Raw genomic sequence first — 27,802 nt, 5'->3', positions numbered from 1 at the left:
ATATATATAAATAGATATAGAGATTGAGATTGAATGGAATTAATTACTTGAATAATTACTTGAATAATTCATCTTCATCTTCATCATTTGCGAATAAACTTGAAGTATACTCTTTCTTTTTGTTGTCTTTGGATCCAGATGGAGAAGAGGATGCTGATCCCTTGAGAAGAGTTTCCTTCTTTTTGTTGTAGTCACTCAAGAATGAAGCACCACCATTGGAAGAGCTTGATGACTTGGTTGGAGATGGGACTACTGCAGCAGCAGAGTCTTCTTCCTTTTCTTGTTGCTTCTTCTTTTCTTCTTGTTTCTGACGTTCCATATTTTCAATTTCTCGTTGTCTTTTTTCTTGTTTCTCCTTTTCCTTTTCTTGTTGGATCTTTTCTTCACGTTCCTTTTCCTTCTTTTCCTGCTTTTCATCATGAGCCTTTTTCTCTTGTCTCTCCTTTTCTTCACGAGCAGCAACCTTCTTTTCCTGTTTTTCCTTTTCTTCACGATCCTTTTTCTCCTTTTCCTGTTGTTGTTGTTGTTGGATCTTTTTCTCCTTTTCCTTTTCCTTTTCATCGTCACTGTCATCTTGTTGTTGTTGTTGTTCTTCTTCATGATCAGAATCAACAGTCTTTTTGTTTGACTTTAACTTTTCCCTCTTTTCCTTTTCCTCGCGAAGGATTTGTTGTTGTCTTTCCTTTTCCTTTTCTCTCTTGATTTCAGCTTCACGGACACTGTTGTTGGAACTGGATTCATCTTCACTACCACTTGGATTCGAGTGAGAAATACCCTTCTTGAGGTCATGTTGATGTTGTGGTTTCAACTCTCCAAAACCTTCACTATAGTTGCCCTTTGAAAGGAAAACCTTTTTGAAACATGGTTTACAGAAATACTTGGATTGCATGGAAGCATAGTTTCCAAGCTTCAACATACAATTGCAAATAGAACAACGGAAACAAGCCTTGTGGAAGACAATACCTTCAGCAGAGATACGTTCAGTATTGTACACCTTTTTGTTGCAAACCTTGCACAATTCACCACCCAATGATTCTGGAACTTCATTGTTCTTGGCCATCTTTTTAAAGACATTGTTGGTTGGTCTTGAATCATCGGCAACATCATCTTCCGACTCGCTTTCACTCTTGGCAGCAGCTTTCTTGACAACTGGTTTGAGTTTTGGTTTCTCTGGTTGAGCAACAGGTGTTGGTTCCTTGGCTGCTACGGCAACTGGTGGAGTATTGGAGCTGGTTGTGCTGTGTTCAGAGTCTGACGAGTCATTTGAAACAAATGAATCATTTGAAGCGGTTGAACTGGCACGAGCACGGCCAACGGGACGGTATCCGTCGGTCTTGCTGGCCAACTCCTCTTTCTTTTTGACATCAGTCTTGATATACTTTTCAGTGATACCGGCACGACCCATCAAACTGACAGGAGTGACGTTTCCGAGTGGACCCTTGTTGTACACAATGTCAACACCACCTCCTCCGGCCTTTCCACCAGTCTTCTCGGTCTTGTCGTAAAAGAACTTGGCGCTGTCCTTGATACCCTTAAAGTTCTCGGTTCTGGCGGTATCGTCTGGCGATGTACCCTTGCCATAGTTGGCACCGGCAGCGGCCTTGAGCTTGGCCTCAATAATTGGCATGGAAATTTCATCACGCGACATGACTTGCAATTGAGTATGATGATACTTGAAGAACTTGTCAACATGTGGTTTATGCATATTTGCCTTTGCCTTTGCAATTCCTGATAATGTTTCTGGTACAAATCTAAAATATAAATAAATCAAAATAAATTAGTATTTGTATTAAAGTCTATCTATTATCTTTCTTCTATTTATCACTACATACGTAAAAAATACAAATTTAGCACGATCAGAGTCACCATAGAGAACACGAAGATAACCATATTGAACTTCATCCTTTAGACTCTTGAGTAACTCGTTGAGACCACCAGATCCACATCCATAGAGTGATAATGTCTTTTTCAATGATCCATAACCAAGAAGCATCCAGTTGGTTGCTGTAGCATCATCACGAATGTCATTCCAAGCATCTCTTAATTCTGGAGCAGATACATCACATTCAACATCTGGATTCTCTTGAACATCTGACGATGATGAAGAGGCCTTTTTGGCTGGTGCTGGTTTCTTTTCTTCTTTCTTTTCCTCCTTCTTTTCAATAGCTTGTTGTTGTTTCTTTGCTGATGCTGCTGGTGATGGCTTCTTTAATTGTTGAGCTTCAATAATTTCTTCATCATCGGATTCATCTTTTTGTTGGACTGGTGCGGCGGGAATAACAACTGTTGTTGGAGTCTTCTTTTCCTTTTTAACCTCAACAACCTTTTGTTGAACAGGAACACTGGATTCATCTTCACTACCACTTGGATTAAGACCTGGGTGAGTAATACCCTTCTTGAGATCATGTTGATGTTGTGGTTTCAATTCACCAAAACCTTCACTATAATTACCCTTTGAAAGGAAATTCTTTTTGAAACATGGTTTACACTAAAAATGAGAAATAGACAGTGATCATTGTTAATAAACTAAATTAATAAATAAATAATTAGAATTAATAAAACTTACGAAATATTTGGATTGCATGGAAGCATAATTTCCAAGCTTCAAAGTACAATTGCAAATAGAACAACGGAAACAAGCCTTGTGGAAGACAATACCTTCAGCAGAGATACGTTCAGTATTGTACACCTTTTTGTTGCAAACCTTGCACAATTCACCACCCAATGATTCTGGAACTTCATTGTTCTTGGCCATCTTTTTAAAGACATTGTTGGTTGGTCTTGAATCATCGGCAGAATCATCTTCAGAGCCACTGTCGACAGGTTTGGCAGCTGATTTCTTGACAACTGGTTTGAGTTTTGGTTTCTCTGGTTGAGCAACAACAACTGGTGTTGGTTCGGTTTCACTATCTGAAGAAGAGGAATCACTAGAATCATCATCAGGTTGAGGTTGTTCTTTGACAATAGGAGCAGGAGTTTCCTTTACAGGAGGGGTTTGTGGAAGGGCACCACGAGTTTGTTTTGGTGGTTGTTGTTGTTGTTTCTTCTTTTTCTCTTCTTCCTCTTGTTTTTTCTTTCTATCAGCTTCCTCTTGTTGTTGCTTTCTATCAGCCTCTTCTTGTCTCTTTCTCTCCTTTTCTTCTTGTTCTTGTTGTTGTCTCTTTTTCTTTTCCTTTTCTTGTTGTTTGGCATCAGCTTCCTTTTTCTTTCTATCAGCTTCTTCTTGTTGTTGTTTTCTATCAGCCTCATCTTGTCTCTTTCTTTCCTTTTCCTTTTCCTTTTCCTCTTGTTCTTCCAATTGTCTTTTCTTTTCAGCCTTTTTCTCTTCCTTTTTCTTTGTTTCAAGGTCTTGTTGTTGTTGTTTTCTCTTTTGTTCTTCAAGTTCTTCCTCTTGTTGCTTTCTCTTTTGTTCTTGTTCTTGTTCTAGTTGTTGCTCCTTTTTCTTTTTGTCAGCCTTTTCTTGTTTTCTCTTTTGGTCGATTTCTTCTTGAGCAGCTGCCAATCTCTTCTTTTCAGCGTCTTCTTCGTCACGTCTCTTTTTGTCTTGTTCGTCTTGTTGCTTCTTGTCGCTGGCTTCTTGCAACTTTCTCTTGGTCTCTGCCTCTTCCATTTGCTGTCTGTGCAAGGCCAATTCTCTTTCCTTTTGTTGTTGGATCTCTTTCTTTTCGGCTTCTTGTTTGACACGCTCTTGTTCGAGTACCTTTTCGAGTGCCAATGTCTTTTCCTTTTCAGCACGGATCTGGTCTTCTACCTGCTTTCTCTTTTCATTTTCCTCGACGAGGAGCTTGGCAATCTCGGCTTCACGTTGCTCTTGCAACTCGCGTTGACGGTCCTTTTCAGCTCTTCTCTCTTCTTCGTAGATTTCTTCCTTGCGCTTCCAGTCCTCTTCTTGTTGCTTGCGACGACGTTCGGCGTCTTGACGCTTCTCCTCTTCTCTCTCCTTGTCTCTAGCGACACGGTCACGATCTTCACGTTCGAGTTGCTCCTTGTGTTGTTGTTTCTCGCGTCTGTGTTGTTCCAACTCCTTTTCAGCAAGCTTTTGCTTTTCAAGTAGTTCGTCAATCTCTTTTTGACGTTCTTCTTCACGTTGACGATTACGTTCCTCCATCTCTTTCTTTCTCTGGAGATTCTCGAGTTTCAATTGTTCCAACATCAACTTTTCCTCATTGTCCTTTTGTTGGGTGTTGAGTTGCTCCAATCCCTCCTTTTCACGGACCAATTGTTCCTTTTGAGCTCTAATCTTTTCCTCACTCTCCTCCATCTCTCTCAAACGTGTCTTTCTAGCTTCTTCCATCTTTGACAATAACTCTTCATTATGTTTAAGTAAAGTATTTCCACTTTCCATTTGTTTTTCGAATACTAGTTCTAAAATAAGCAAATGGAATGGTTAATAAAAGAGTCAAGAAGTATGTTTTGTTGTTGTTGTTTTCTTTATGTTTCATACATACCAGCAGAATCATTCTTTTCCTTTAATAAAAGGTTAACTTGATTTGATAATTGTTCTCTTTCAATCTTTGCTTCTTTGAGTGATGAAAAGATGGATTGTTTGAGAGCTTCCAAATATTTTCTATCTTCTTCACGGAGAATACGTTCGTGTTTGAGGAAATCCTTTTGTTCGTCGTGTAGTGTCTCTGCCTTTTGGTTGATGAGTGAGGTGAGCTCGTAACGTAGCTTTTGAAGATCGGTCTTGAGACGTTGCTCAAACTCGAATTGAAGTTGGTTGATTTCGGAACGTACAAAGACGGTCAAATCCTCGCTGACACGCTTTCCTTCGTTGCGCGAGTATGTGCTGGCGAGATTGTTGACGATGGGGAGTTGGGAGCTACGCCATTGGTCGGCGATAGCAGTCGACACGTGGTCAGTGACAAACTCGCGGTCCTTTTGAGAGGCACGTTCGACAGCCTCCTCGATACGACGACACTCGTCGGCAAAGGCCGATCGCACCTGTGCAATCTCTACAGCCATCTTGTCAAAGAGACGTACTACACGTGCAGCCTCTTTCTCGGTGACTGCGTTGAATTCACTGCGCAACTCTTTACTGTACCCCTCGAGACGTTGGAGTAACGTGCCAACAACGCTGTCGAGACGTGCACCGAGCACAGTTGACCCAGCGGTAATACGGGCATCGAGTGTATTGGATGCAGTGATGAGACGCGTATCAAACGAGTTGCCCAAGCTGGTCAACTTCTTGTCCGAGTTGGATTCGCCGATTGATATCTGACTCTCGAGCGATGCATAGGTACTCGATAGTTTTTGGTCAAACACACCTTCACTAGCACGTAGACGTTGGTCAAATGACAGGTTACTGGCCGAGAACTTCTTGTCGAGTGCTGCTTCAGTGGCCTTGATGCGTTGGTCCACCGACAGAATACGCTCGTCCATATCAGACGATACGTCCTTGACTTGGTTCGAGTTGGTGCGTATCGCTTCATTCAGCGTGCTCGATGTACTACGCACAGCCTCGTTGAGAGACGAGTAGTTGTCGCGTACCTGCGATGTGAGCAGTGTCAGCTGGCTGCCGTATCTGCGCTCGGCACCCTCTTCATTGTCTCGGATCTTGCGATCAAGCATCTGGTACAGCGTCTTGAGCTTGTCCTCGAGTGACGCAACGTACCGACTCTCCACCATCTCCATGACAACCGACAAGTCTGGTCCCAGATTATCCTTGATCCAGCCAGTGATCTTTGCACGTGTCGCCTTTTCATCGTTGAGCTGACCAGCCTGCTGCTTGAGCACAGCGTCGAGCTGCTTCAAACCCTGCTCCAACGTGTCTTGGTGTGTCTTGTGGTTCTGCTGTTGCAACTTGAGTTCTATAATCTCATTCTTTAACGATTTCAATAGTTTGGTCTTCGACTCTCCATCATTGACCGATGGTATAGTATTTGACATGATTAATATAAATCTTATCTATATCTCCACCTCTTCTAGTTCTACTACTATATTATAATATATAGATTGTGTACAAATAAATAAATAATAAATAATAAATAAATAAATAATAAATAATAAATGAAAAGAAGAGATACTAAAATAACAAAACTAGAAATGAAAGTTTATAGTAAGTGTGTGTCTTTGTCAAAAAATCTTTCAAGAGGATTCAGTGGCTTTTTCAAACTTATAGTTTGCTGATTAAATTTGCACCCTTTGGAAATGGGAGTTGCCGAATCAATTTCTAAATGGAACACACATATTAATTAAATTAAAAGTAGATTCTAGAACAAAGAGAGAGAGAGAGGGAGGGGGAGAAGGATTATATCATGAACCATTAACATTGTAAATGAATGTTGATTTTATTTAACATTTTGTTTTTGCAATGGAATAGAGTTAGAGAGTATGCTGGATGACTCTAAATCATTTATTTAGCAAATGCAACCGTGGGATCTGCATGGCATGAGGTTGTTGTGGAGGTTGGTAAGACACTATATATATTAAAAGAGAATGGTTGGTGTTAGATTTGATTTGATTCATTTAATAAATTCTTTTTTTTTAGAGTTTCTTACGTTTTGGTGAGAGTTACCGTCGGTAATACATCTGACATAGTTGTTGTGAGCATTGGAGATGCAGTTACCACAGTGCATTTCGTAGGTGGCAGAGGCCATTGAAACAAAGAGCATGGCGACGATGGCGACTAATAAGATGGTGAACTTGTTCATTTTTAGAATTGGAATTGGTTGGGGATTTAATTTAATTGGTATTTAGTTTAAATTGTTGTTGTTTTGATTTGATGATTTTATAATTGACATTATTCTCAACTATTTATAGTCTTTGGTTGACATTTCATAATTGTCATACGCAACATAAAATATGAGAGACTAGACTTTTTGTTGAGGAAGAGGAGGAGGAGGAGGAGTGTGGCAATGGGATCTGGAAATCTCAATCTAAACCCTCACCACCACTATGGCATTGGTATAGCACAACATAGCGACACTCTGACTACTAATCCTTGGGTAAATGTTAGGTTTGGTCAATTTGACCAGTCTGTGCTGTGTAATAATATTATTATACTATAAAATATTTAATTGCTACAACTAAATTTAAGAACCGGACCGTATGTATGTAAGCTACACAATCTCTCAAACGCCGATCTCCATTATCTCAATCTCCATCTTATCTTATCTTGTCTTTAGACATCTTTTACAGTTTTAAAAAACAGACAATCATCCACCCCCTCCCATTTCCCATTCAATTTCAAAAAGAAAGAATGGAATGGTTGATATTAATATATTTTAGTCAATTCGACTATAGACTGTCCTTGTTTCAGGAAAAGATACATATCTTGAAAGATGGGGGGAGCGATTGACTGAAGAGATGAGATGATTATTTAATGTGTGGTTGTTAAAATTATATAATTACTAATTATAATACATTTTAATTTATTTAAATAATGTGATGGTGGTGGATGGTTTATATGAGGGTGTGTGTATATGTGAGGGTTATTATTATTATTATTAATATTATTAATTGTACTTGGATAGTTTTTTTTAAACCATAAAAAAAATATCCATGTCATTATTAATATTAATTATTTTTAATATCATGATTATTATTATTATTATTATTTCTTTAGAAATGCGATGATGATGATTATTATTATTTGTTATTATTATTATTTCTTAAATGATGAGTATTTTGTTGATTCTATTGTTTGTTTGTTTAAAAATCACCTAATAATTGTGGTTCCTTTCTTCTACCTTCGACAATATCTACACTGGCTTGAATCAAATCATCTTGAATCTTTTGAGAAACAACAGAGTCGTGGAGATAGTCTGGATGCGAGTCTACAAACTTTCTAGTCCAACTTGACATTGTGAGAAGCTCACCCGATGCACGTTTAGAGATGAATGATAGATACTTGCTGAGCAAGGTATTGGTCTCATCGTCAAACTTGCAAGAAGTAATATAATCCTTGATAATACGAATTAATCCAACAAAATCATCATTACCCTTTCCATTAAATATTTCATTAATAGTCATTAATTCATATTCATTTTCAACATTTCCTGTATTTGGTGATGATCCTAAAAATAAAAGAAATAAATAAATAAAAGAAATAAAAATATTAATATCAAAAATAATATTATTTGTTTGATTTTGTTAATTTACCATTTAAAGATTTTCTAAAATAGAATTTACCAACATTGATACTATTTCGAGTATGAGCAGTTTTCATATTTTCATCGACCTTTGAGATTGGAATATAGAAATTTAATTTTAGATCCGAGATGGCTTTGAGAATGATGGAAACAAATACAATGAATGCTGCGTTTTCAAAGTCGGTGAGTTGGACTTCCATTGGACGGAATTCAACACGCCATCCAATATCACTGTGTGGTGGAGGTGGCTTGAAACGGACGGTTTGCCAATTGGTAGATTGTATGTTTTCAAAGTGATCGGCGTTTTTGGCGTCGTCGATGGTGATCTTGTCCGAGTAGATGACCAAAGGATCACGAATAAACAAATGTGCGTAGTGTTTGGCCAACAATTCGTCGATGCCTCCATCAATCAATTGTTTATAAATATCCTTGTCGTAGACTAAATTCAAATCATTGTATTCCGATCGTAGCGATGATCCTCTTGAAATATAACTATCGATCGAGTCGTATCTCGATTTGTTAATGACCATTTTCGATTGATTCAATGGCTTGACACCCAACTCTTCATCGGTTCTATCATCGACCGATTGTGAAATAACAGTCCATCTTACATCGATATCTGAAAGATAGCCTTTGAATATAGAGCTGGAAGCTGTAAGTGAAAGGAAGAGTGGCGAGAGAACGGCAAGCTGGTCATAGACTGAACGAGCCTCTTCAATGTTTGACAATTGAAAGGTAGTCTGAAGACAACAGTTGCCCATACCAAACCCCATTGCGTCCATATAGATATTGTATGGTTGGTTGTATGGGTCGGTTGCACTCTTGGATGGTGATACATAGGTTTGGTGGTCGAGATAGGCTGGTGTATTGGTATCACGGAACATTGGAATATTGATTGACACGTTCTTACCACGACGCTGACGAATGTTGGCCGTCAACGTACTGAAACGAAAGTGTGGGTTGATCACTGTATCTGGAAGGAATTGTGACTCTGCAACCTTTCCTCTCGTCTCTCCTGGTGGATTGGTGAAATTCTTGGTTCCCATACGTGGGTATGCTGCAAATGTCAATATATGTTCGTCTTGTTTCAAGTATTTGACAACCTCTTGTCTTCGTTTCACCAAACTATCCTCGATCGATAATAATTGTCTTCCCAATCCAACATATGGTTTACCTGGTGTTCCTTCAACCATAAATCTACCATATTCAGGTCTCCATAAAAATTCACAATTACTAATAATAAACAAAAAGTAAAAGTAAAAGGAAATAAGTATTCATTCTTTCTTTCTTTTTCTTTCTTTCTTTTTAACATACTTTGGATCCTTCTTTTCTTGTATTAAAAGGATATCTAATATTTCATGAGATCTTAGAGATAATTTAGTTTCACCAGTTTCCTTGTCCTTTCTGACAAGAATGTATTCGACTTCATCACCCCATTTGAATTGATCGTTCATACGATCCTTGTTATTATTATAAATGTGTAAGAATTGAATGATGCCATGTTCCTTGATATAAGCTACATGTTTTTGTGCGTCATCCCAATTTAATGTATTTCCTTCTGCTATGAAACCCATGATGATGATTAGACTCTGATTATATATATATGTATATATGCAAAACTACTTTAAAATTTTGAATGAATGAATGAATGAATGAATGATTCTTTCTTGTTTGTTTGGTTGGTTGTGTGAAGATCAATATAAATAATACTATTAATATTAATATTGCTTGGCTACCTATATATATATGTCAAATGGGTTGTAAAATGACAAAAAAAGAGAGGATATTATGGATTAGTATCAAATGATTCAAAAAATATATTTGAAGATTGCGGAGGATGAGGATGAGGATAGGGAATAAAAAAAGGGGGGTAAATTGGAAGGAATAAAAGATTGGGGTGGGAAACGAATGAAATGAAACGGTTGGACACAACTTGGACGAATGGATGTGAATGGAATGGATGGATGGATGAAATAAATATAAATATTGTAAATTTACATTGAATAAACCAACAATATATTCTAGTTTTAGTTTCTATTCCTTCTTTATCTTTCTTATCTCTTCTCTCTCTCTCTCTCTCTATTATATATATTTGAGATTAAAAGGTTTTTTTTTCTTTTTCTTTTGGTTTTTCAATTGAATGACTACACAAACACCACCACTACATCCATAAAAAGAAATATCTGGTTTTTCATTCAGTCATAATAATATCTACCTTATCGAGAGAGAAGACAATAATAATAATAATAATAATAATGTATTGTGACTGATTATTATTGTTATTAAATGTTGCATTAAAAAGTATAAATAAATAATATATTTTATAATGTAGTAGTCAAGTTGATGGATGGATGGATGGAGCAGAGAAGATGGTTCGCTTCTTTTCTTTTCTTCTCTTTCCTTTGTATTGTTGAGTATTGCTTCTTTTCATCAAAAATAAAATAATAATTATGAAATTGGTTTTGGAATGAGAATGAATGAGCAGGATGGGATCTACAGATTCCCCTTTTTGTTGTTGTTGTTGTTGTTTTTGGTGGTGTCTACCTAATATATTGAGTTTAAAATACTGCGTAGACTCAACCCTATCTATCTAGATGGCAATTCGTCACAAACATATAAACTCCCACCAACAAATAAAATAACAACAATATTATTAATTGTTACTTTTAAGTATTATATATGAACAATGAATGTGAATGACTTGACTGACACAATTGTGGGTGACCAACTACTAAACTAATTATTATATATATATTTACTGTTAAAGATATATAATTATTTACTATTTGTGATATATAGTTCTTTTTCTTCTTTGAACGATAAGATAAATCAATAGTGTAGTGAGGATGAATTATGTATTTATAAATGTATTGTTATTATGTTGATCAATAACATAAGTTCAGTTTTCGATTTATAAATAAACCAACGGATGTCATCGTTGTTGGAAGGTAGTGTGTGTGTGAGTGGGTGAGTGAGTGAGTGAGTGGGGAGGGATGATTCTTCTGTTCCTTTGATGTAATGACATGAGCCATTCAAATATTCATCATCATCATCATTCTCCAAGCTGCTTCCACTGTCTTCTTCTTCTTCTATGCTTCTAGTTGTTGGTATTGGTCACACACATATACACACACACATATACACACATACACACATACACACACTCACATTGTTGACAACAGTGGGGTATACCATCAGGTGACACAAAGGTGAAAAAGGGGTGAAGATATATTTGTAGACAACCGTCGATCACTACCAAAGGTGATGATCATTCATGCCAACAAACAGATTATAATCTGAAGTTCTTTAAACCTACCAATATAACTATAACTTTAAAACTAACTTGTGTAGTAGTAGTATTGAGAGAGAGATTAATAAATAAGGGTTTGTCGTCTGCGTCAAGTGCTAATGCCAAGTTGGGTTGTGTTCTGTTCTGTTGTTCTGTGTATTGTTGAGAGAAAAGATATTGTCTTTTTTGTGGGTTTGTGGGTTTGTGGGGTTCTAGATGTGTAAGTAAGACTATTAATTTGATTGATTGATTGTTGATGATGGGCAAATAATTCAAAGATAAGTTTTTTAAATAATGGTTTGAGATTGTTGGTTTGGTTGGTTGGTTGTCGTTTCTTCTTGAAGAATGGATTCTCTTTTGGTGGATGATGACAAAGATGCTCGTGTGTGTGGTTGGGGTACCCCACCAAAGCCGCCCCGACTCTCATCAGTAGATCTTTGCAGCCAATGTCGAAAAACAAAATAATAATATTTTGGAATATCGTCAAAGAGACAAGACGACTTGAGAATCTGCTTCTTGTTCTTTTCGATACACCAATTTTCACCGAGTTCTCTCTCTCTCACTCTCACTGTTCTCAACCCAGTATGACCATCATTGTGGCGATTAACACCCCCCCTTTAATTAATCTACCTATAATTGGTTTTGCCAATGAACCAACGTAAGAATTCTTTGTACATCAATGGAATGTACATCAATCTTGATTGGATTATAAAGAAAGATAAAGATAATTATGATGAAAGATTTATTGTATCGTGTGTTTTGTCAGAGGAGGAAGAGGAAGAGGATGATCGAGGAAGAAGGGATATACGGTTATTTAAAAATCAAACCATTTATTAAGATTATGTACATGTTTTGTGTATTATTACTGTGATCGTTGCTTTTTACAAATAAATAATGTTGTTGTTGTCTCGTTTCGTCTTCTTCTTTGGAGGATATCGTTGTTGTTGTTGTTGTTGTTGTTGTTGTTGTTGTTGTTGTTGTTGTTGTTGTTGTTTGTTGTATGTTTAGATATCGAAACCTTCAGCTCTGAGACAAACCTTGTGAGCCTCGATGAATTGGAAACACTTGTCTTCACCATTCTGTAGAATGCACTCGTCTCTGATCTTTTTAGTCTCTGGACAAGCACAACAAATCTTCTTCTTTGGTGCAGCAGCAGCCTCTACAACTGGGGTAGAGGTAGTAGTTGGTTGAACTGCGTTGACTTCAATGCTCATCTTTTATCTTGTTATTACTATTCTGTATCTGTTTTCTGTCAAATGAATCTTATCTGATCTTTAACCAGCGAGGTCAGGTGTCGCTTCACCTCTTTTTTTCTCCCAATTTTTTGTGAGGTAGTTGTCATCATAAGTTCGTGTCCAATGAACCTCTCTCTTCCTTCTTTTTGTATCTCTTTAAAGCTATAATATTCTATTCGAATAAAGATAGAAAGATCAGATGGTATAGAGAAGATAGAATATGCTAATGATGATGAATGCAAACAAACAACAACAAGAATGTAACATCAAATGAAAGGACATATCCCTATGTATGGTTCACTTCGTTCAGATCATCTGATCGTAATTAATTGACGCTCTACCCTAACTAACCCCCATATACACTACAAAGAAGTAGGTAGATACTTAACAACAGATGGGATGAGAACTAACAAACTAAATCAATATTGATTAACATCTCTCTCTCTCTTTCGGTTTCTAGAATCAAATACACACATTCAATGTGTGTGTATGTACACCTAACATGTGGGTAAATGAAATTAGAGAGGGGAAGAAGAGATCGTTCAACTCTCTCTCTCTCTCTCTCATTATGGGGTGTGTATAACAATTATATAATTTGTAAAGAAGGAAAGGGGGAGGAAGGGAACTTAAATTCGTTACTGTCTCACTCTCTCTCATATTCAGAAAACTGAATGAAAAATCAAAAGTTGCATAGTACGATACGAAGGTCGTTCTAAGAAGACTAAAGTTTTTTTTTAGCTCTTTTGCTTCTTCTGTTCTCTTGCCAAGATGAATTCCTGCAAAGTTCTCAACCTCTATTGCCTAAATCGGATGGATCGCGCTAATCACCTACTACTCGAGTGGGTCGACCGGGACATTGCACCCCTCTCTCTTCAGACAGCTCCCTCTGTGCTTATTTTTAAATTGGCACTACTCTAGTCTGAAACGTAAATCGCTGTGTTCTCTTAACCCCCCCACCATCATCTTACCTCCACCCCCCCCTACCATTATGTAGTTGATCCAATTTAATGATGAATGCTTCATGAATATCATTGATTGTCAGAATTACGACAAATTCTAGTGAAGCCAATGAACCAAATGAATCGTCTTCTAATCCAAGGTACCGGGAACTATTTAAACCCAAACGAATCACACATCTAATTCATCATTAACTTATATATTTCATTTATTTGTAAATAGACATAATTTAAGTTAATTGATTTATATATATAAGTTTAATTAATTAATAATATAATAATAATTTAATTTTTTAATCATAATCATAATAATAATAATAATATTCAAACACATATAACATATATACATATAAATAATAATTTTTCATTCACATAATATATATACAATAATTAATTTTTAAATATATATATTAAATCAATCAATATCAATAACAAAAAAATGGTCGAATTTGAACAAGAACAAAATAATAATAATACCGATAATCATGATCAATTTGATATCATTGAAGAAATTCAATTAGGCAATAATAATAATAATCAAAATAATAATAATAATAATAATAATAGTGAAGATGGAGCAGATGAAGATGGCCAAGTAGATGTAGATAAAGGTATAGGGGATTTTAAGAAAATGGCTGCTCATTTGGAAATGGAGAGTGAAAGGTATAGATTAGAAAATGATGGTGATTTAGAAGGTCGTCCAGCCGAAACAGAGGAGGACTTTAAACTTCGTCGTTATTTTGAAGATTCCAAAAGACAATTGGCATCCAATGGTGCAAAGCCAAAGAAAATGGGTATCAGTATTCGTGACTTGACTGTAGTAGGAAGAGGTAAATATAACTTTGAATATTTAAAAATAGATACTATTTCCAAACAAAGTTTTTAATCAAAAATATCTTTCTTTATAATATTATTATAGGTGCCGATGCTTCAATTATTCCAGATATGTTAACACCTGTAAAAAGATTTTTTAATTTATTTAATCCATATTCTTGGTATGTATAAAAATTAAAAAAAAAAAATCAACATCAAAATCAAAATCAATTAATTTAAATTAATATTAATCATTTATTTCTTTATTTTTTATAGGAAAGGAGAAAATGGTACAACATTTGATATTCTTCATAATATAAATGCATTTGTAAAGGATGGTGAAATGTTGTTGGTTTTGGGTAGACCTGGAAGTGGTTGTAGTACATTGCTTAGAGTCATTTCAAATCAACGTGAATCTTATGTAGAGGTAAAGGGTGATGTTTCATATGGTGGTTTACCATCAAAGAAATGGGGCAAGTATAGAGGTGAAGCTATTTATACTCCAGAAGAAGATGCTCATTATCCAACCCTGACTGTAAGAGAGACACTCGATTTCACACTCAAGGTCAAAACACCAGGCCAACGTTTACCAGATGAAACCAAACGTAGTTTCCGTGACAAGATTTTCAATTTGTTGGTTGGTATGTTTGGTATTGTTCATCAAGCCGATACAATGGTTGGTAATGAATGGGTTCGTGGTCTATCAGGTGGTGAACGTAAACGTATGACCATCACTGAAGCAATGGTTTCAGCATCACCCATCACATGTTGGGATAGTTCTACTCGTGGTTTGGATGCTGCTTCTGCACTCGATTATGCCAAGTCACTTCGTATCATGTCTGATACACTCGACAAGACCACTATCGCTTCGTTCTACCAAGCTTCCGATTCAATCTATCATCAATTTGACAATGTATTGGTATTGGAAAAGGGTAGATGTATCTATTTCGGTCCAATTGGTGAAGCCAAACAATACTTTTTGGATATGGGGTTCGAGTGTGAACCAAGAAAATCAATTGCCGATTTCTTGACTGGTGTCACTAACCCCCAAGAAAGAAAGGTTCGTGAGGGATTCGTTGGTCTTGCTCCACCCCAAACATCTGTCGAGTTTGAAGCTCGTTGGTTACAATCCCCACAATACCAACGTTCATTGGCTCGTCAAAAAGAGTTTGAAGAACAAATTGAACGTGAACAACCACACCTTGTATTTGCCGAACAAGTCATTGCTGAAAAGTCCCGTACCACTCCAAACAGCAAGCCATATGTAACCTCGTTTATCACTCAAGTCATGGCATTGACAGTACGTCATTTCCAATTGATTGGTAATGACAAGTTTGGTATTTTCTCTCGTTACATTTCATTGACCATTCAAGCCATCCTCTATGGCTCTGTATTTTACAAAGCTGGTGGTGATTACAATGGTCTGTTTACCAGAGGTGGTGCCATCTTTGCCAGTCTCTATTTAAATGCCTTCCTTTCACAGGGTGAGCTGCCACTCACGTTTGTCGGTCGTCGTATCCTCCAAAAGCACAAGTCATACGCCATGTACCGTCCATCAGCCTTCCTTGTTGCCCAAGTCATCACTGATATTCCAGTCCTTGCACTACAAGTATTCCTCTACTCGATCATTGCCTATTTCATGTTTGGTCTGCAATACTCGGCCGATCAATTCTTTATTTTCGCATTTACTTTGCTTGGTTCGGCTCTTACCTATACCAATCTATTCCGTCTGTTTGGTAACTGTTTCCCATCGTTGTTTACCGCTCAAAATTCAATCTCTGCCTATCTCATCTTTATGTTGACCTTTGGTGGTTATGCCATCCCCTACCCCAAGATCAAAGAGGTTATGTGGTTTGGTTGGTTCTATTGGATCAATCCAGTTACCTATGCTTTCAAGGCAATGATGGCCAATGAATTTAGAGATGCCAGCTTTGACTGCTCTACCAGTGCTATTCCCATGGGTGAGTCGTACACTGATCCAGCCTACCGTGTCTGTCCCATCCCAGGTTCAACTCCAGGTCAAATGTCAATATCTGGTGAAGCCTATCTCGAACACACATTCTCTTTCAAGATTGATGATCGTGCTCTTAATATTTGTATCCTTTATCTCTGGTGGTTACTCTTTACCGCTCTCAATATGATTGCAATGGAAAAGTTTGATTGGACCAGCGGTGGTTACACTCAAAAGGTCTACAAGCCAGGAAAAGCTCCAAAGATTAATGATGCCGAAGATGAACTCAAACAAATCCGTATCGTTCAAGAAGCTACTGACAAGCTCAAAGAAAACTTAAAGATGGAAGGTGGTGAATTCTCATGGCAAAACATTAGATACACTGTTCCACTTGCTGACAAGACTCAAAAGCTCCTATTGGATGATGTTGAAGGTTGGATTAAACCAGGTCAAATGACTGCCTTGATGGGTAGTTCAGGTGCCGGTAAAACTACACTTCTCGATGTTTTGGCAAAGAGAAAGACACTTGGTACAGTTCAAGGTACATCACTATTGAATGGTAAACCATTGGACATTGATTTCGAACGTATTACTGGTTATGTAGAACAAATGGATGTCCACAACCCACATTTAACAGTTCGTGAAGCACTTCGTTTCTCTGCCAAGATGCGTCAAGAACCATCAGTATCTTTGGAAGAAAAGTTTAGCTATGTCGAACATGTCCTTGAAATGATGGAAATGAAACATCTTGGTGATGCTCTTATCGGTGATTTGGAATCTGGTGTTGGTATCTCTGTTGAAGAACGTAAACGTCTTACCATTGGTACTGAGCTCGTCGCCAAGCCACATATTCTCTTTTTGGATGAACCTACTAGTGGTCTTGATTCACAGTCGTCGTACAATATCATCAAATTCATTCGTAAGCTTGCTGATGCTGGTATGCCATTGGTTTGTACCATTCATCAACCATCATCCATCTTGTTTGAATATTTCGATCGTCTCTTATTATTGGCAAAGGGTGGTAAAACAGCCTACTTTGGTGATATTGGTGAAAACAGCAAGACATTGACATCTTATTTCGAACGTCATGGTGTGCGTACTTGCAACCCATCAGAGAATCCAGCCGAGTATATGCTCGAAGTCATCGGTGCTGGTGTCCATGGAAAGACCGATATTGACTGGCCAGCTGCCTGGAAGGCATCACCAGAATGCTCAGACATTACCAAACAACTCAATGAAATGAGAGAAAGAAATGTCCGCATCAACGAACAATCAAGTCAAAAAGCAAGAGAATTCTCCACATCGGGTATCTACCAATTCTGGGAGGTGTACAAGCGTATGAATATCATCTGGTGGCGTGATCCATCCTATTCATTTGGTCGTTTCTTCCAATCGGTCCTCACTGGTCTCGTACTCGGTTTCAGTTATTTCCAACTGGACAACTCGTCATCGGATATGCTTCAAAGACTCTTTGTTGTATTCCAAGGTATTCTCCTCTCGATCATGCTCATCTTTATTGCCATCCCACAATTCTTTATTCAAAGAGAGTATTTTAGAAGAGAGTATGCCTCCAAGTACTATTCTTGGGGACCATTTGCCTTGTCCATCGTCCTCGTCGAATTGCCATACATCATTGTCACCAATACCATCTACTTTTTCTGTTCATACTATACTGTCGGACTTGAATTCGATGCAGAGACTGGATTCTATTACTGGTTGGCTGGTACTGTTTTCCTCTTTTACAGTGTATCTTTTGGTCAAATGATTGCAGCCATCTGTGTCAACATGACACTTGCAATGACTCTTACACCTCTTCTCATCGTATTCCTTTGGTTATTTGGGGGTGTGATGGTCAGCCCGGGCTCCATCCCAACATTCTGGAAGTATACAGCCTATCCTATGAATCCAACTCGTTACTATCTCGAAGGTGTCATTACCAATGTTCTCAAAGACCTCACTGTCAAATGTTCCTCAGTCGATCTCCTCAGATTCAATGTGCCAGCCGGCCAAACATGTGGTGACTATGCCCAAGAGTTTATCAACGCTGCTCCAGGTTACATTGACAATCCAATGGACACTGAAAACTGTGGCTACTGTATCTATGAAAATGGAAGTGATTATTATCATGGTTTGGAGTGGTCTGAAACTAATCGTTGGAGAAACTTTGGAATCGTCTTATGTTACTGGGTATTCAATGTCTTATTAATAATGGGATTTGTTTATCTTTCAAGAAAGGCTCAAAGATAATAATATAAAAATAAATATATATATATTAGAGGCAGAAGTCGACTATAAAGGCACGTTTTACACAAGTACTCAATCACTTGACGGAGTATGGAGATGTTGAAAATATTTATAATTTACTTGAAAACAGCTTGGTCAATCAAACCACCTCAACATCCTCAACAACCTCCAGAGGCTGATATCAAACACTAGAGTTAATCGTCATTCTCCTTTGACTATAAAAATACATTTCCTATAATAATAAATTTTGATCTTATTGTGTTTCATGACTTTGAGATTCTTATTTTCATTCGAGTTTAGTAGATAGATAGATAAAGAGAGAGAGAGGAAGAGAAGAGAGACTATAGTCAAGATGGAACAACTTCAACAACAAGCTGAACAAATAGAGTTGGCTTGTGTTGGATTACAATCTCTCAAGGAACAAGAGAGAGCAACATCAGAGAGAATCATTGCATCATTTAATCAAATGAGAAGCCCATATGTATTGTGCTTTCACATTTTAGAACGATCATCTGTTGTATTGGCTCACTTTTACACTCTATCTACGATTCGTGATGCCGCTGTGCGAGAATGGAGCTCGATTGCATCGAATGATCGTTCGAGAATCGTCGAGTACTTGCTTGGTTATCTAGTGTCTGACAAGGCTGCTGCTGTATCGACTACACGTCGTCAAGCATGCAATGCATTGGCAGTGATTATTAAGCGTGCATGGTTGGACCCAGAAAAGTTCACCGAGCAGAACCTGTCATTGTCGCAATTGGTCATGACACGTATCTACTCGATGATGTCGCAATTGGACAATGAGAATGTGTTGATGGCTGGTATCGGACTTGCTGCATCACTCGTCACCGAAATGTCTGGTTCGTCCAAGTCATCACCTATCCACTTGACATGGGACTATCACCAACGCACACTAGTCAGCTTCCAAAACGAACATCTTCAACCTATTGTCCGTCACATTCTTTCGTTGCTCACCAAAATGTCGTTTGTCGTCAGTGCTCGCACCATCCCTCTTCTTCACGTATCGATTCAGTTGTTGGTCGAGACACTCGAATGGCAATTCACAGAGGCCTCTGCCACACACATGACCTATCTCTCGGCTATGCCCAAAAACATACAATCCAGTTTCTTTAGACCACTCGAAAGTTGGCGTCAACTCATTCACTCGACCGAAAAGACAAATGAATCGGTCAACATTGTCGACTTGGTATTTGGCCTCTACTCGAGCCTCAGTGGACACAAAGAGATTTCACATCTTCTCAGAGTTGCCATGACTCGTTTGGCATGTCTCTCTGGTCCAACCATCAACCAAGCAACCGTTCGTAACGAATACCTCGTTCGTCTATTGAACCATATTTCACCACTCTTGTCCAATGCCATTCAACAACATTCATCATGGGTAGAAATGGAAGATCTCTCTAATCTTTTACATCGTATTTGTAGTAATTTCAAATTCCAAGCTTTAGCCTCAATCCCTTTAAATTATTCTTCAATCTTTATTGAAAATATTTCAAAGTATGAAAAAAAAAAAGAAAAGAATAGAAAGAATATGAATATGAAATCAAAGTTATTAAACTACTTTTTTTCTTTTATTTTTTAGATTTATTTTATCATCATTAAATATAATGAAAATAGCAGTTGAAAAAGGAGATGGAGAAATGGAAAATGAATTTGAAAATGAATGTTTTCTTTTATTACTTAAAGGTTGGGTTTCTTTATTGACAGATATTGAATCTTTAATTGGACAGAAAAAAGCAAATCTATTGGAACATTTTGAACCATTATATCATACATTGAAGAGTTGTAATGATCAAATTTATATAAATTATGTTAAAACTAGAATTCAATTATCTCATATTGATTTGGAATCTTTTGATGCTGATGATGGTAAGAAAATTTATAAAATATATAATTAATCTATCTATTTATTAATTAATTTAATTTGATTTATTTTTTAGATTTAGATCAAGATATTAATAAATATAATGATCAATTAAAAATGGTATCATTTGTTGGTAGAATGAGTGCAGCAAGTTCATTGGAAATATTAAAGAATGAAATCAATGGATGTGTTGATCGATTAATTCAACAAGGTGGAAATATTCAACCAAAGGAATATGCATACGTAGCAGAAACGTTGCATTGGTTGATTTTATTGGCAGGTCATTTATTGTTTGACTCTGAAAACACTTCAATCACTGGTATTCCAACACCCATCGAACAATATTCCTATCAATTTTCATTACAAAACAACAACAACAACAATGTAAATGATCCAATTGTAGAATTATGTAATAGTATTCTTCGTTATGCATTTGACTATGAATTAAAATCGATTGCTCATTTTAAGAGTTGTGAGCGTCTCTCACCATTGGTCACCGAGTCTAGCATGTGGTTCCTTGCCGGTTGGTCACTTGTATATCTATTGCCATCATCATCGATGAATCCTCATCTCAGCCCACGTCTTGAAGCTGCCTACAGCAAACCAGAGTCAGTCGCTGTCATTGTCAAACATCTTGTCGAAAAGATTTCACTCAACCTTGAATATTGGTCAAGTGAGCCAGCCATCCTCAGAGAAACCAGCTCACTTCTTGGCAACATTTCCATCAACACTGAATTGGTGCCATATCTTTTCTCATCGTGGAATCTTTTATTTCCATTAAAGAATGATCTCTTGGTACCAACCATCCAATGCAAACTCTACCAATCCTTTACCAACATTGTCTATTCCACAAAGACAACTGCTGAATTGGGACAGTTCTTTAATCAACTCGCCATCCCCATCATGGAGCGACTCGATGCCTTACTTTCAAGAGCCGATCTAAAGATGATTAGCAACGATGTTCAAATCAAAGAAAGCTTTTATATTATTCTCGAAAGAATCAAGGGTATCATATCAGTATCTCCTCAACGCTTTAGTGTCGATGGTAATTTTTGTGTAATCCATCAAGGTTCTGATCTCTTTTTGAAATATTCTGCATCTTTGGTCAATACCCTTATCCCTCTCTACTCTCACAATCAAGATACAATTGTTTTAATTTTATATCTTTTTTCTCGTTTTACTAAAAATCAATTTGAAGATTTAGATGGTATGTATAAAAAAAACAAAGATAAAAAAACCAATACTTTGAAAAGTATTAATACTTATTTATTTATTTATTTATTTATTTCTAGATAAAAGATCAGGATTAATTTATCAAGTACTTGTACAATTATTTAAATCTGAACATTTATTTAATAATGTTCAAGCCCAAAACAAAGATTTCTACGATAGAATGAAAATTGTTATTAAAATTCTTCACAACCTTGTAAACTCAGATGTAGAATCTGAATTACTCATTCAAACCATTTATACTGGTGTTTGTTCAGTTATGCCAAGTATTACTAATCGTGGTTTATTAGATGTATGTAAAACAAAAAAAAATATAAAAAGTGATCTATGTTGGAATTAATAATAAATTGTTTGTTTTTATTATAGTATCCAAAATTATCAAATAGATTCTTTGATATTATCAAATATATTTTTAGTTCTGATGATATTGATCTAACAAAGATTCCAAGTGAAGTAGCTTTACCATTATTCTCACTTGTTGAAGTTGGAATTTCACAGTATGCAAGATATATTTATCACAAAATGATAATCATCTACTAATTCTTTTTATTTTTTTACTATTATCTTAGTCATGATACTGATATTGCCAAGATGTGTTTAGAATCAATTGCATCGATGACCAAAAATCTAAACAGGGCATCTTCTGCTGGACTTGATTTAAAGACACCATTCACCAAGCTAATTGGATCGATTCTCAACTTTTTATTGTTGCAAGATTTCAACATGGACGATTTATTGTATTCGGCATCGACAACACTCTCTGAGCTAGTTATTAGTTGTCCAGATGGATACAAGGCCAAGGTGATTGAATTAATTCAACAACAAGACCCATCCATCCAACCACTCATCTTGGGTCACTATGAACAATACATCTCCAATCCGCCAGCCCATACCAAATTAAACTTTGCAGCAACTGAACAATTTACCAAAAATCTTAAAGAATTTATTACAAGAGTAAAACCTCTTTTACAAAAGAAATAAAAAAGGAAACAAGATGTACATGCGTTTTCGTTGCTTGATTTATCTTTATATATTGGAAAATGATTAATTTATTATTGATTAGATTGATGAACTGACCTTTGCTACAACCGATCTATCTATACAAATGTGAGTTTAGACAATTATTTGACATGTTTGTACTCCATCTAGATTGATTAATAATTGATGGGATTTAATAGGTTTTCAATACAACACACATCCTTTTACCATCATCATTGAAAAGCTATCAAATCCCATCTTGAGATATATCTCTGGAATCAATCCGAAGAGTAAACAATGCCTCCAATGTTCTATTCAAACCAGTATGATAGTGCCAATGTGTTGGTACCCCAAACATGGAGAGATGGTATCATCTCTACCTCTTTCCTTCAAAAGAATGGAGTGCCCAAACTCAAACTTGATTGAAGTTATTGAATAACTTGGGACAAAATGCTCATCGCTCTTCTTTCTTTGAAAAGTGCGGGCTTGCATCGTGCAAATCTTCTCGGCCACTCTTTGAGGTTCGTAAACTCTGCACATTTCATTGTCAGAGAGTCTGATTATCGGACAACTCTTGGTCAACCCTGTCCCATTTTGGATCAGCAATTCGGCCCTGTGCCGGTGCAGATGGGTCAAACAAGATCGACGCAAGAGGTAGAGCTACCTCTTGGGGTTTCATCTAAAAAAATACCAAAATAAAGCAATTGTTTAATATTTGTAATTATAAATAATAATTGAATCGACAAAATTATAAATACCTCTTCTTTATATTTTTTTGCCATTTCCTTCTCTAAAAGGTTTAATGTCCAATGAAGATGAAAAAGGTTTGGTTGTTTTTTCTTAAATTGATCAGAGGGATGGAAATCCTAATTCATCGTGATAGCATATAAGCAAAGCTGTTGTAAATGGCCTTTGTGCATCGTATCCATTAAAAAAATATTATATTATTATTAATGTGTAATCTTGATGGGTATATTATTGTAAATATATGTAAATCTAGCTATTTCAACCATCAACTAATAGATAGATTTGATTAGTTTTAGAATCAACTAAAAAAAGATAAATATAAACATACATTGAAATGACAAGAAATAGAAGACTGGCTGAACACCTTCCTCGTTCATCGCTGCTGACCCCTTTTCCAAGGGTAGCTCCAAGACACAGATCTTCTACTATCTCTTTGTCTCTATCTATTGTTCTATTTGTTTTTGGTGAATAAAAAATGAATGAAAAGACCACTATCCAAGACTCCAATGGTCACTCCACCAATTTTAATTAAAAAATTTTTTTTTATTTTATTTTGTTTATCATTGGTACAACAAATAGATAAGAAAGAAATGAATCATAATAATTATAATCAAAATAACAATAATAACAGAGCTAGAACAATTGTACATAATGGTCAAATCAAACAAATCAATAGCAATAAACAAGATGATCTAGATGATGTAGATGTTCAATTTCATTTTGCATTTACAAAGGATAATATAATTAGTAAGTGTTACACTTGTACTGATATCTTCTTTGTCGTTAGTTAGTTTAGTATGTCAACTAATACATTTGGTTTAATGAAATATCTAGAAACAATTCAAAACAACTATGGTTTGATCATCAAGTTTGCTGTTTGGTTGGTGGTTCAATATCTATTTATCAAGATTGAATTTGGTGCCTTTTTCTTTATATCATCATGTGCTGTATTGATGGTAAAGAATTTGGGAAAGAGAGAAAAGGTATGAATTCATAGATATGATAATGATTCAATTATAAGTACCCTTTAACTAATAGTTAATCAATCAAATCACAGGGTAAAATGAGTGCATATAGTGTATTTAATAAGGGCCATCAAGGTATACTTGGCTCAGTCAGTCGTCAACAATTGGAAGGAGAAATGGGTTTAAGATACAAACCAGAGTAAATCTATTGCTTATCATTGTAAACATTATTTCATCAACCCAATTGTGATGGTATGGTGTCTTAATGGGAGTGGTTTTGGCTTTTTCTGTCTGTCTCTGGATCAAGACGCTTGGCTAAACACACAAGAGTGATCATATATAGTTTTGGATCACATTCACAAAGATGTCTTTTGTGGTGATGGACTACAAATAATGATCAATCATTCCACAACAAATGGAATAAATTAAAAGAACAAAAATGGATCAACTTAATAATTAAATAATAAGGAATAAGGAATTTATTTATTTAAATCTAACAGAATTTCCATCTATTGTTACAATTAACACAAGTGACAAAAGTGGTAAGAGGTTCATCAGCAGATCTTGTTTGGAGTTGGAAATAGGTGCATTTTCTTTGTTTGCACTTTCCACATTGGAACTGATCTGTTGTTGCAGCTTCACGACTAAGAGTAGCAGCTTCTCTTGAATACTTAAGCATTCTTTCTCTTTCTTCTTTTAATTCTTTATTTGCCATTTCCTAAAAAAAATATAGATTAAATTAATTAATTGGTTGTTTTCCATATATATTATAATAAATAATTTATATTTACAGTAGCATCCATTGTACAAAATCTAGTGACAGTAAGAGTTTTACTAAGTATATTCTTTTTCAAGAGATGGTTACTCTTGAGATTAAAGATGATTGAACGAGCCTTGACCTTGTAGTCACTATTTGCACCTCCGTATGTTTCAAACAATTGGCTTTCAATTTCGACAGCAGCTTGGTTATAATGTAACTCTGTGATCTCGTCCATCTTGAGACCCTCTGCAAACAGTTTGAGAGTAGTAGATCTTGTTGCATCGGCCAAATGTGGCAATGATGTTGTATTTACTATGGAATGTATGACTTGTTTCTTTGTGCCTCCATTATTTTGTTTTCCTTGATCTTCATATTCATCTTCATCAAATGTTTTTCTCTTTGGTGTTGTTGGTTTATCAGGTGTCGTCGATGATGATGACGAAGATAAATTATTAGAAGTAGTAGAAGTTGAAGAAGTAGTAGATTTTTTAAGCTTGTTGGTCGTTGTATACTCGACGACAGGTGATGTTGGTTCGCTTATCTTTTTTGGTATTTGAAGTTGATCTTTCCACTTGTCTACCAATACACCAGACTCTTTAGAAACAGCACTGTTTTTATGTGTTCTTAATAATCCTACTGATTTACCTATTAATGTTGTCTAAATACAAACAAACAAAACTATAGTGTCAGATTGATCAATCTAATTATATCATTTGTTATCTATATTCATACTTTTAAAAGGTCTTTAGATATATTTAATAAACCAATTGCTTTGAGAAGCGCTACTATTTCATCTATACTCTAATTAATTAAAAGAGGGGTAAGTAAGTAAATTGAATGATCTATCGTTCATTTCGTTTCATTTCATTCATTGCTAACACATACATTTTCTTCGACTGCTTTATCTAAATCAGCTCTCAATGATTTAATTTCATTCTCCATTCTCTATCAATATTGTATGTGTGTATGAATAATAGATATAGATATAATTATATATAGAATTATACAAAAGTAGTAGAGATAATATTTTTAAGTAAAAAAATTCTACGAACCGACTCTCAGAGTAAAAAATATTGGCATCCCATTTTTAACGGTTACTTTTTTAATTTAAGATTGTTGTCAGTGTATCTTCAGATACATTAATTTATTTATATAGATATATACAGATCGATGATATCATCGACCAGTAAGAAGTTTAATGAAGATGCTATATTTGAAGATGACGATGATGATGGTGACACTGTGATGTTTGCAAGCACTTTGCCAAACAACAACAATAACAACAATGATAATATAGCAAATGAATCTTCATCAACACCCAACATTACATCTGATGTTACTACTAGTGATCCTACTACTACTACTACCAATACTTCTACCAATACGATAGTTTATGGACCACCAAAGATTGAACTTCAAAGATTCTTTGGGTATAATCAATTTGATATTCGCGCCAAAGAACAGAATGACAAAAGATACCAAAATATATCATCTACTCTGACACTCTATTCTGAAATTACTTATATAATTGCACCACAAAAAGCGTATGGATACCCATCTTTTAATTAGATTGACCACTCACTTTGCTAATATATATTTCCTTCCATTTATAGATTAAAATCATCTTTATTATTTCAATATGGATATTCATTTGCAAGAGAAGATAAGTTTGTATTGTATTGTTGCAACAAAAAGAGATTTGAAGAGTCGGCACCGTTTGGTGTACCATCACATCTGTCCATTGACAATAATGATGTTGCATTTAAAAATATAAAGATTAAAACCTTTGAAGATGATTCCAACATGGACCTCAGACACTACTTTATGGATTTTCCATCATACGATATATTACCAGATTTGATTCTCATCGATGACTTTACCTTTTGTTTCAATTCTGGATCAAATCTATTTACAGATTATGCTAAAACTTTGGCCTATATAAAAGATACTTTATCTTTTATTAATCACAAAAGGTAAATATTATTAATAATAATAATAATAATGTTTAGAGTAGTATATATTAATATTCGTTCCTTTATTATTCTAGGCAATTGGAGAAAAAACAATCACCATGTTTTGTTATTATAACAGATTCTACATATAATGATAAATTTCATTATGCACTTCCAAGATGGGTCAATTTAATTTTGACAATTGATGATACTGAACAATTAATATTCCAACAACAACAGCTTTTACAACAACAACAACCAACATTTCAACAACAACAACAACAAATCCTACTACATTTACAAAATCTAAAGGAAAGAAATTTAATTTTAAAAGTTCGTAGATACCAGTTGCCTGGTACAATGACTACATCACCATTACACAAACGACAACAAAAATTAGAAATGATGTTTAAAGGATTTCCTATTCTCAAAACGTTTGAATTGGAGAAATTTAAAATCAAAAAACAACAAGATGAAGTCTAATAATATTGCAAAAGGAATCATTGAGATAAAAAATGATTTTTTTAATTAGCAGATAGAGGTATATCTTTTGGTCCCGGGATTTTGGAGAATAATCGAGAGTTATTCTTAAGATCTACAAGATTCATCACTATCAATGACATGATAGTGTTGAATAATTTTGGCAATCGTGATCTAACCTGGCCATAATTATTAATGAAGGAATATTAGTATTAAATAAAATATCG

The 27,802-nt window shown here is 35.7% G+C and overlaps 10 protein-coding genes across 10 annotated transcripts; 4 read left to right on the top strand and 6 right to left on the bottom strand.

The window, feature by feature from the left end:
• Positions 1-55: 55 nt before the first annotated feature.
• On the bottom strand, positions 56-5,382 carry DFA_03487 (LIM-type zinc finger-containing protein; the record flags this gene model as incomplete). Its single annotated transcript, XM_004363033.1, has 4 exons — positions 56-1,751; positions 1,833-2,488; positions 2,567-4,365; positions 4,449-5,382. The coding sequence occupies 4 exons, from the start codon at positions 5,380-5,382 to the stop codon at positions 56-58; spliced, it is 5,085 nt and encodes a 1,694-aa protein (XP_004363090.1).
• Positions 5,383-5,701: 319 nt separating this feature from the next.
• On the bottom strand, positions 5,702-6,653 carry DFA_03486 (uncharacterized protein; the record flags this gene model as incomplete). Its single annotated transcript, XM_004363032.1, has 4 exons — positions 5,702-5,802; positions 5,869-5,936; positions 6,300-6,346; positions 6,501-6,653. 4 exons carry the CDS (start codon positions 6,651-6,653, stop codon positions 5,702-5,704), a joined length of 369 nt encoding a protein of 122 aa, XP_004363089.1.
• Positions 6,654-7,653: 1,000 nt separating this feature from the next.
• On the bottom strand, positions 7,654-9,667 carry gcsA (glutamate-cysteine ligase; the record flags this gene model as incomplete). The annotated part of the gene is made up of 3 exons (XM_004363031.1): positions 7,654-8,018; positions 8,104-9,326; positions 9,408-9,667. The coding sequence occupies 3 exons, from the start codon at positions 9,665-9,667 to the stop codon at positions 7,654-7,656; spliced, it is 1,848 nt and encodes a 615-aa protein (XP_004363088.1).
• A 2,719-nt stretch (positions 9,668-12,386) lies between these two features.
• DFA_03484 (uncharacterized protein) lies at positions 12,387-12,596 on the bottom strand (the record flags this gene model as incomplete). The annotated part of the gene is made up of 1 exon (XM_004363030.1): positions 12,387-12,596. The coding sequence occupies one exon, from the start codon at positions 12,594-12,596 to the stop codon at positions 12,387-12,389; it is 210 nt and encodes a 69-aa protein (XP_004363087.1).
• Positions 12,597-14,012: 1,416 nt separating this feature from the next.
• Positions 14,013-18,584, top strand: DFA_03483 (ABC transporter G family protein; the record flags this gene model as incomplete). The annotated part of the gene is made up of 3 exons (XM_004363029.1): positions 14,013-14,403; positions 14,493-14,568; positions 14,663-18,584. The coding sequence occupies 3 exons, from the start codon at positions 14,013-14,015 to the stop codon at positions 18,582-18,584; spliced, it is 4,389 nt and encodes a 1,462-aa protein (XP_004363086.1).
• A 349-nt stretch (positions 18,585-18,933) lies between these two features.
• Positions 18,934-22,674, top strand: xpo4 (exportin 4; the record flags this gene model as incomplete). The annotated part of the gene is made up of 6 exons (XM_004363028.1): positions 18,934-20,096; positions 20,182-20,468; positions 20,540-21,670; positions 21,756-21,985; positions 22,060-22,190; positions 22,263-22,674. The coding sequence occupies 6 exons, from the start codon at positions 18,934-18,936 to the stop codon at positions 22,672-22,674; spliced, it is 3,354 nt and encodes a 1,117-aa protein (XP_004363085.1).
• Positions 22,675-22,752: 78 nt separating this feature from the next.
• On the bottom strand, positions 22,753-23,211 carry DFA_03481 (uncharacterized protein; the record flags this gene model as incomplete). Its single annotated transcript, XM_004363027.1, has 2 exons — positions 22,753-22,790; positions 23,028-23,211. 2 exons carry the CDS (start codon positions 23,209-23,211, stop codon positions 22,753-22,755), a joined length of 222 nt encoding a protein of 73 aa, XP_004363084.1.
• Positions 23,212-24,008: 797 nt separating this feature from the next.
• DFA_03480 (uncharacterized protein) lies at positions 24,009-24,586 on the top strand (the record flags this gene model as incomplete). The annotated part of the gene is made up of 3 exons (XM_004363026.1): positions 24,009-24,200; positions 24,327-24,401; positions 24,509-24,586. The coding sequence occupies 3 exons, from the start codon at positions 24,009-24,011 to the stop codon at positions 24,584-24,586; spliced, it is 345 nt and encodes a 114-aa protein (XP_004363083.1).
• A 290-nt stretch (positions 24,587-24,876) lies between these two features.
• Positions 24,877-26,085, bottom strand: tcea1 (RNA polymerase II elongation factor; the record flags this gene model as incomplete). Its single annotated transcript, XM_004363025.1, has 4 exons — positions 24,877-25,101; positions 25,175-25,801; positions 25,876-25,944; positions 26,029-26,085. 4 exons carry the CDS (start codon positions 26,083-26,085, stop codon positions 24,877-24,879), a joined length of 978 nt encoding a protein of 325 aa, XP_004363082.1.
• Positions 26,086-26,313: 228 nt separating this feature from the next.
• On the top strand, positions 26,314-27,764 carry DFA_03478 (uncharacterized protein; the record flags this gene model as incomplete). Its single annotated transcript, XM_004363024.1, has 4 exons — positions 26,314-26,687; positions 26,757-27,116; positions 27,191-27,432; positions 27,628-27,764. The coding sequence occupies 4 exons, from the start codon at positions 26,314-26,316 to the stop codon at positions 27,762-27,764; spliced, it is 1,113 nt and encodes a 370-aa protein (XP_004363081.1).
• Positions 27,765-27,802: the final 38 nt, after the last annotated feature.

The sequence above is a fragment of the Cavenderia fasciculata genome, assembly GCF_000203815.1.
Source record: "Cavenderia fasciculata unplaced genomic scaffold Scf_Dfasci-G-b-205a01.r1-3, whole genome shotgun sequence".
Lineage (NCBI taxonomy): Eukaryota > Evosea > Eumycetozoa > Acytosteliales > Cavenderiaceae > Cavenderia > Cavenderia fasciculata.
This window is presented reverse-complemented; position numbering and strand designations above follow the sequence as displayed.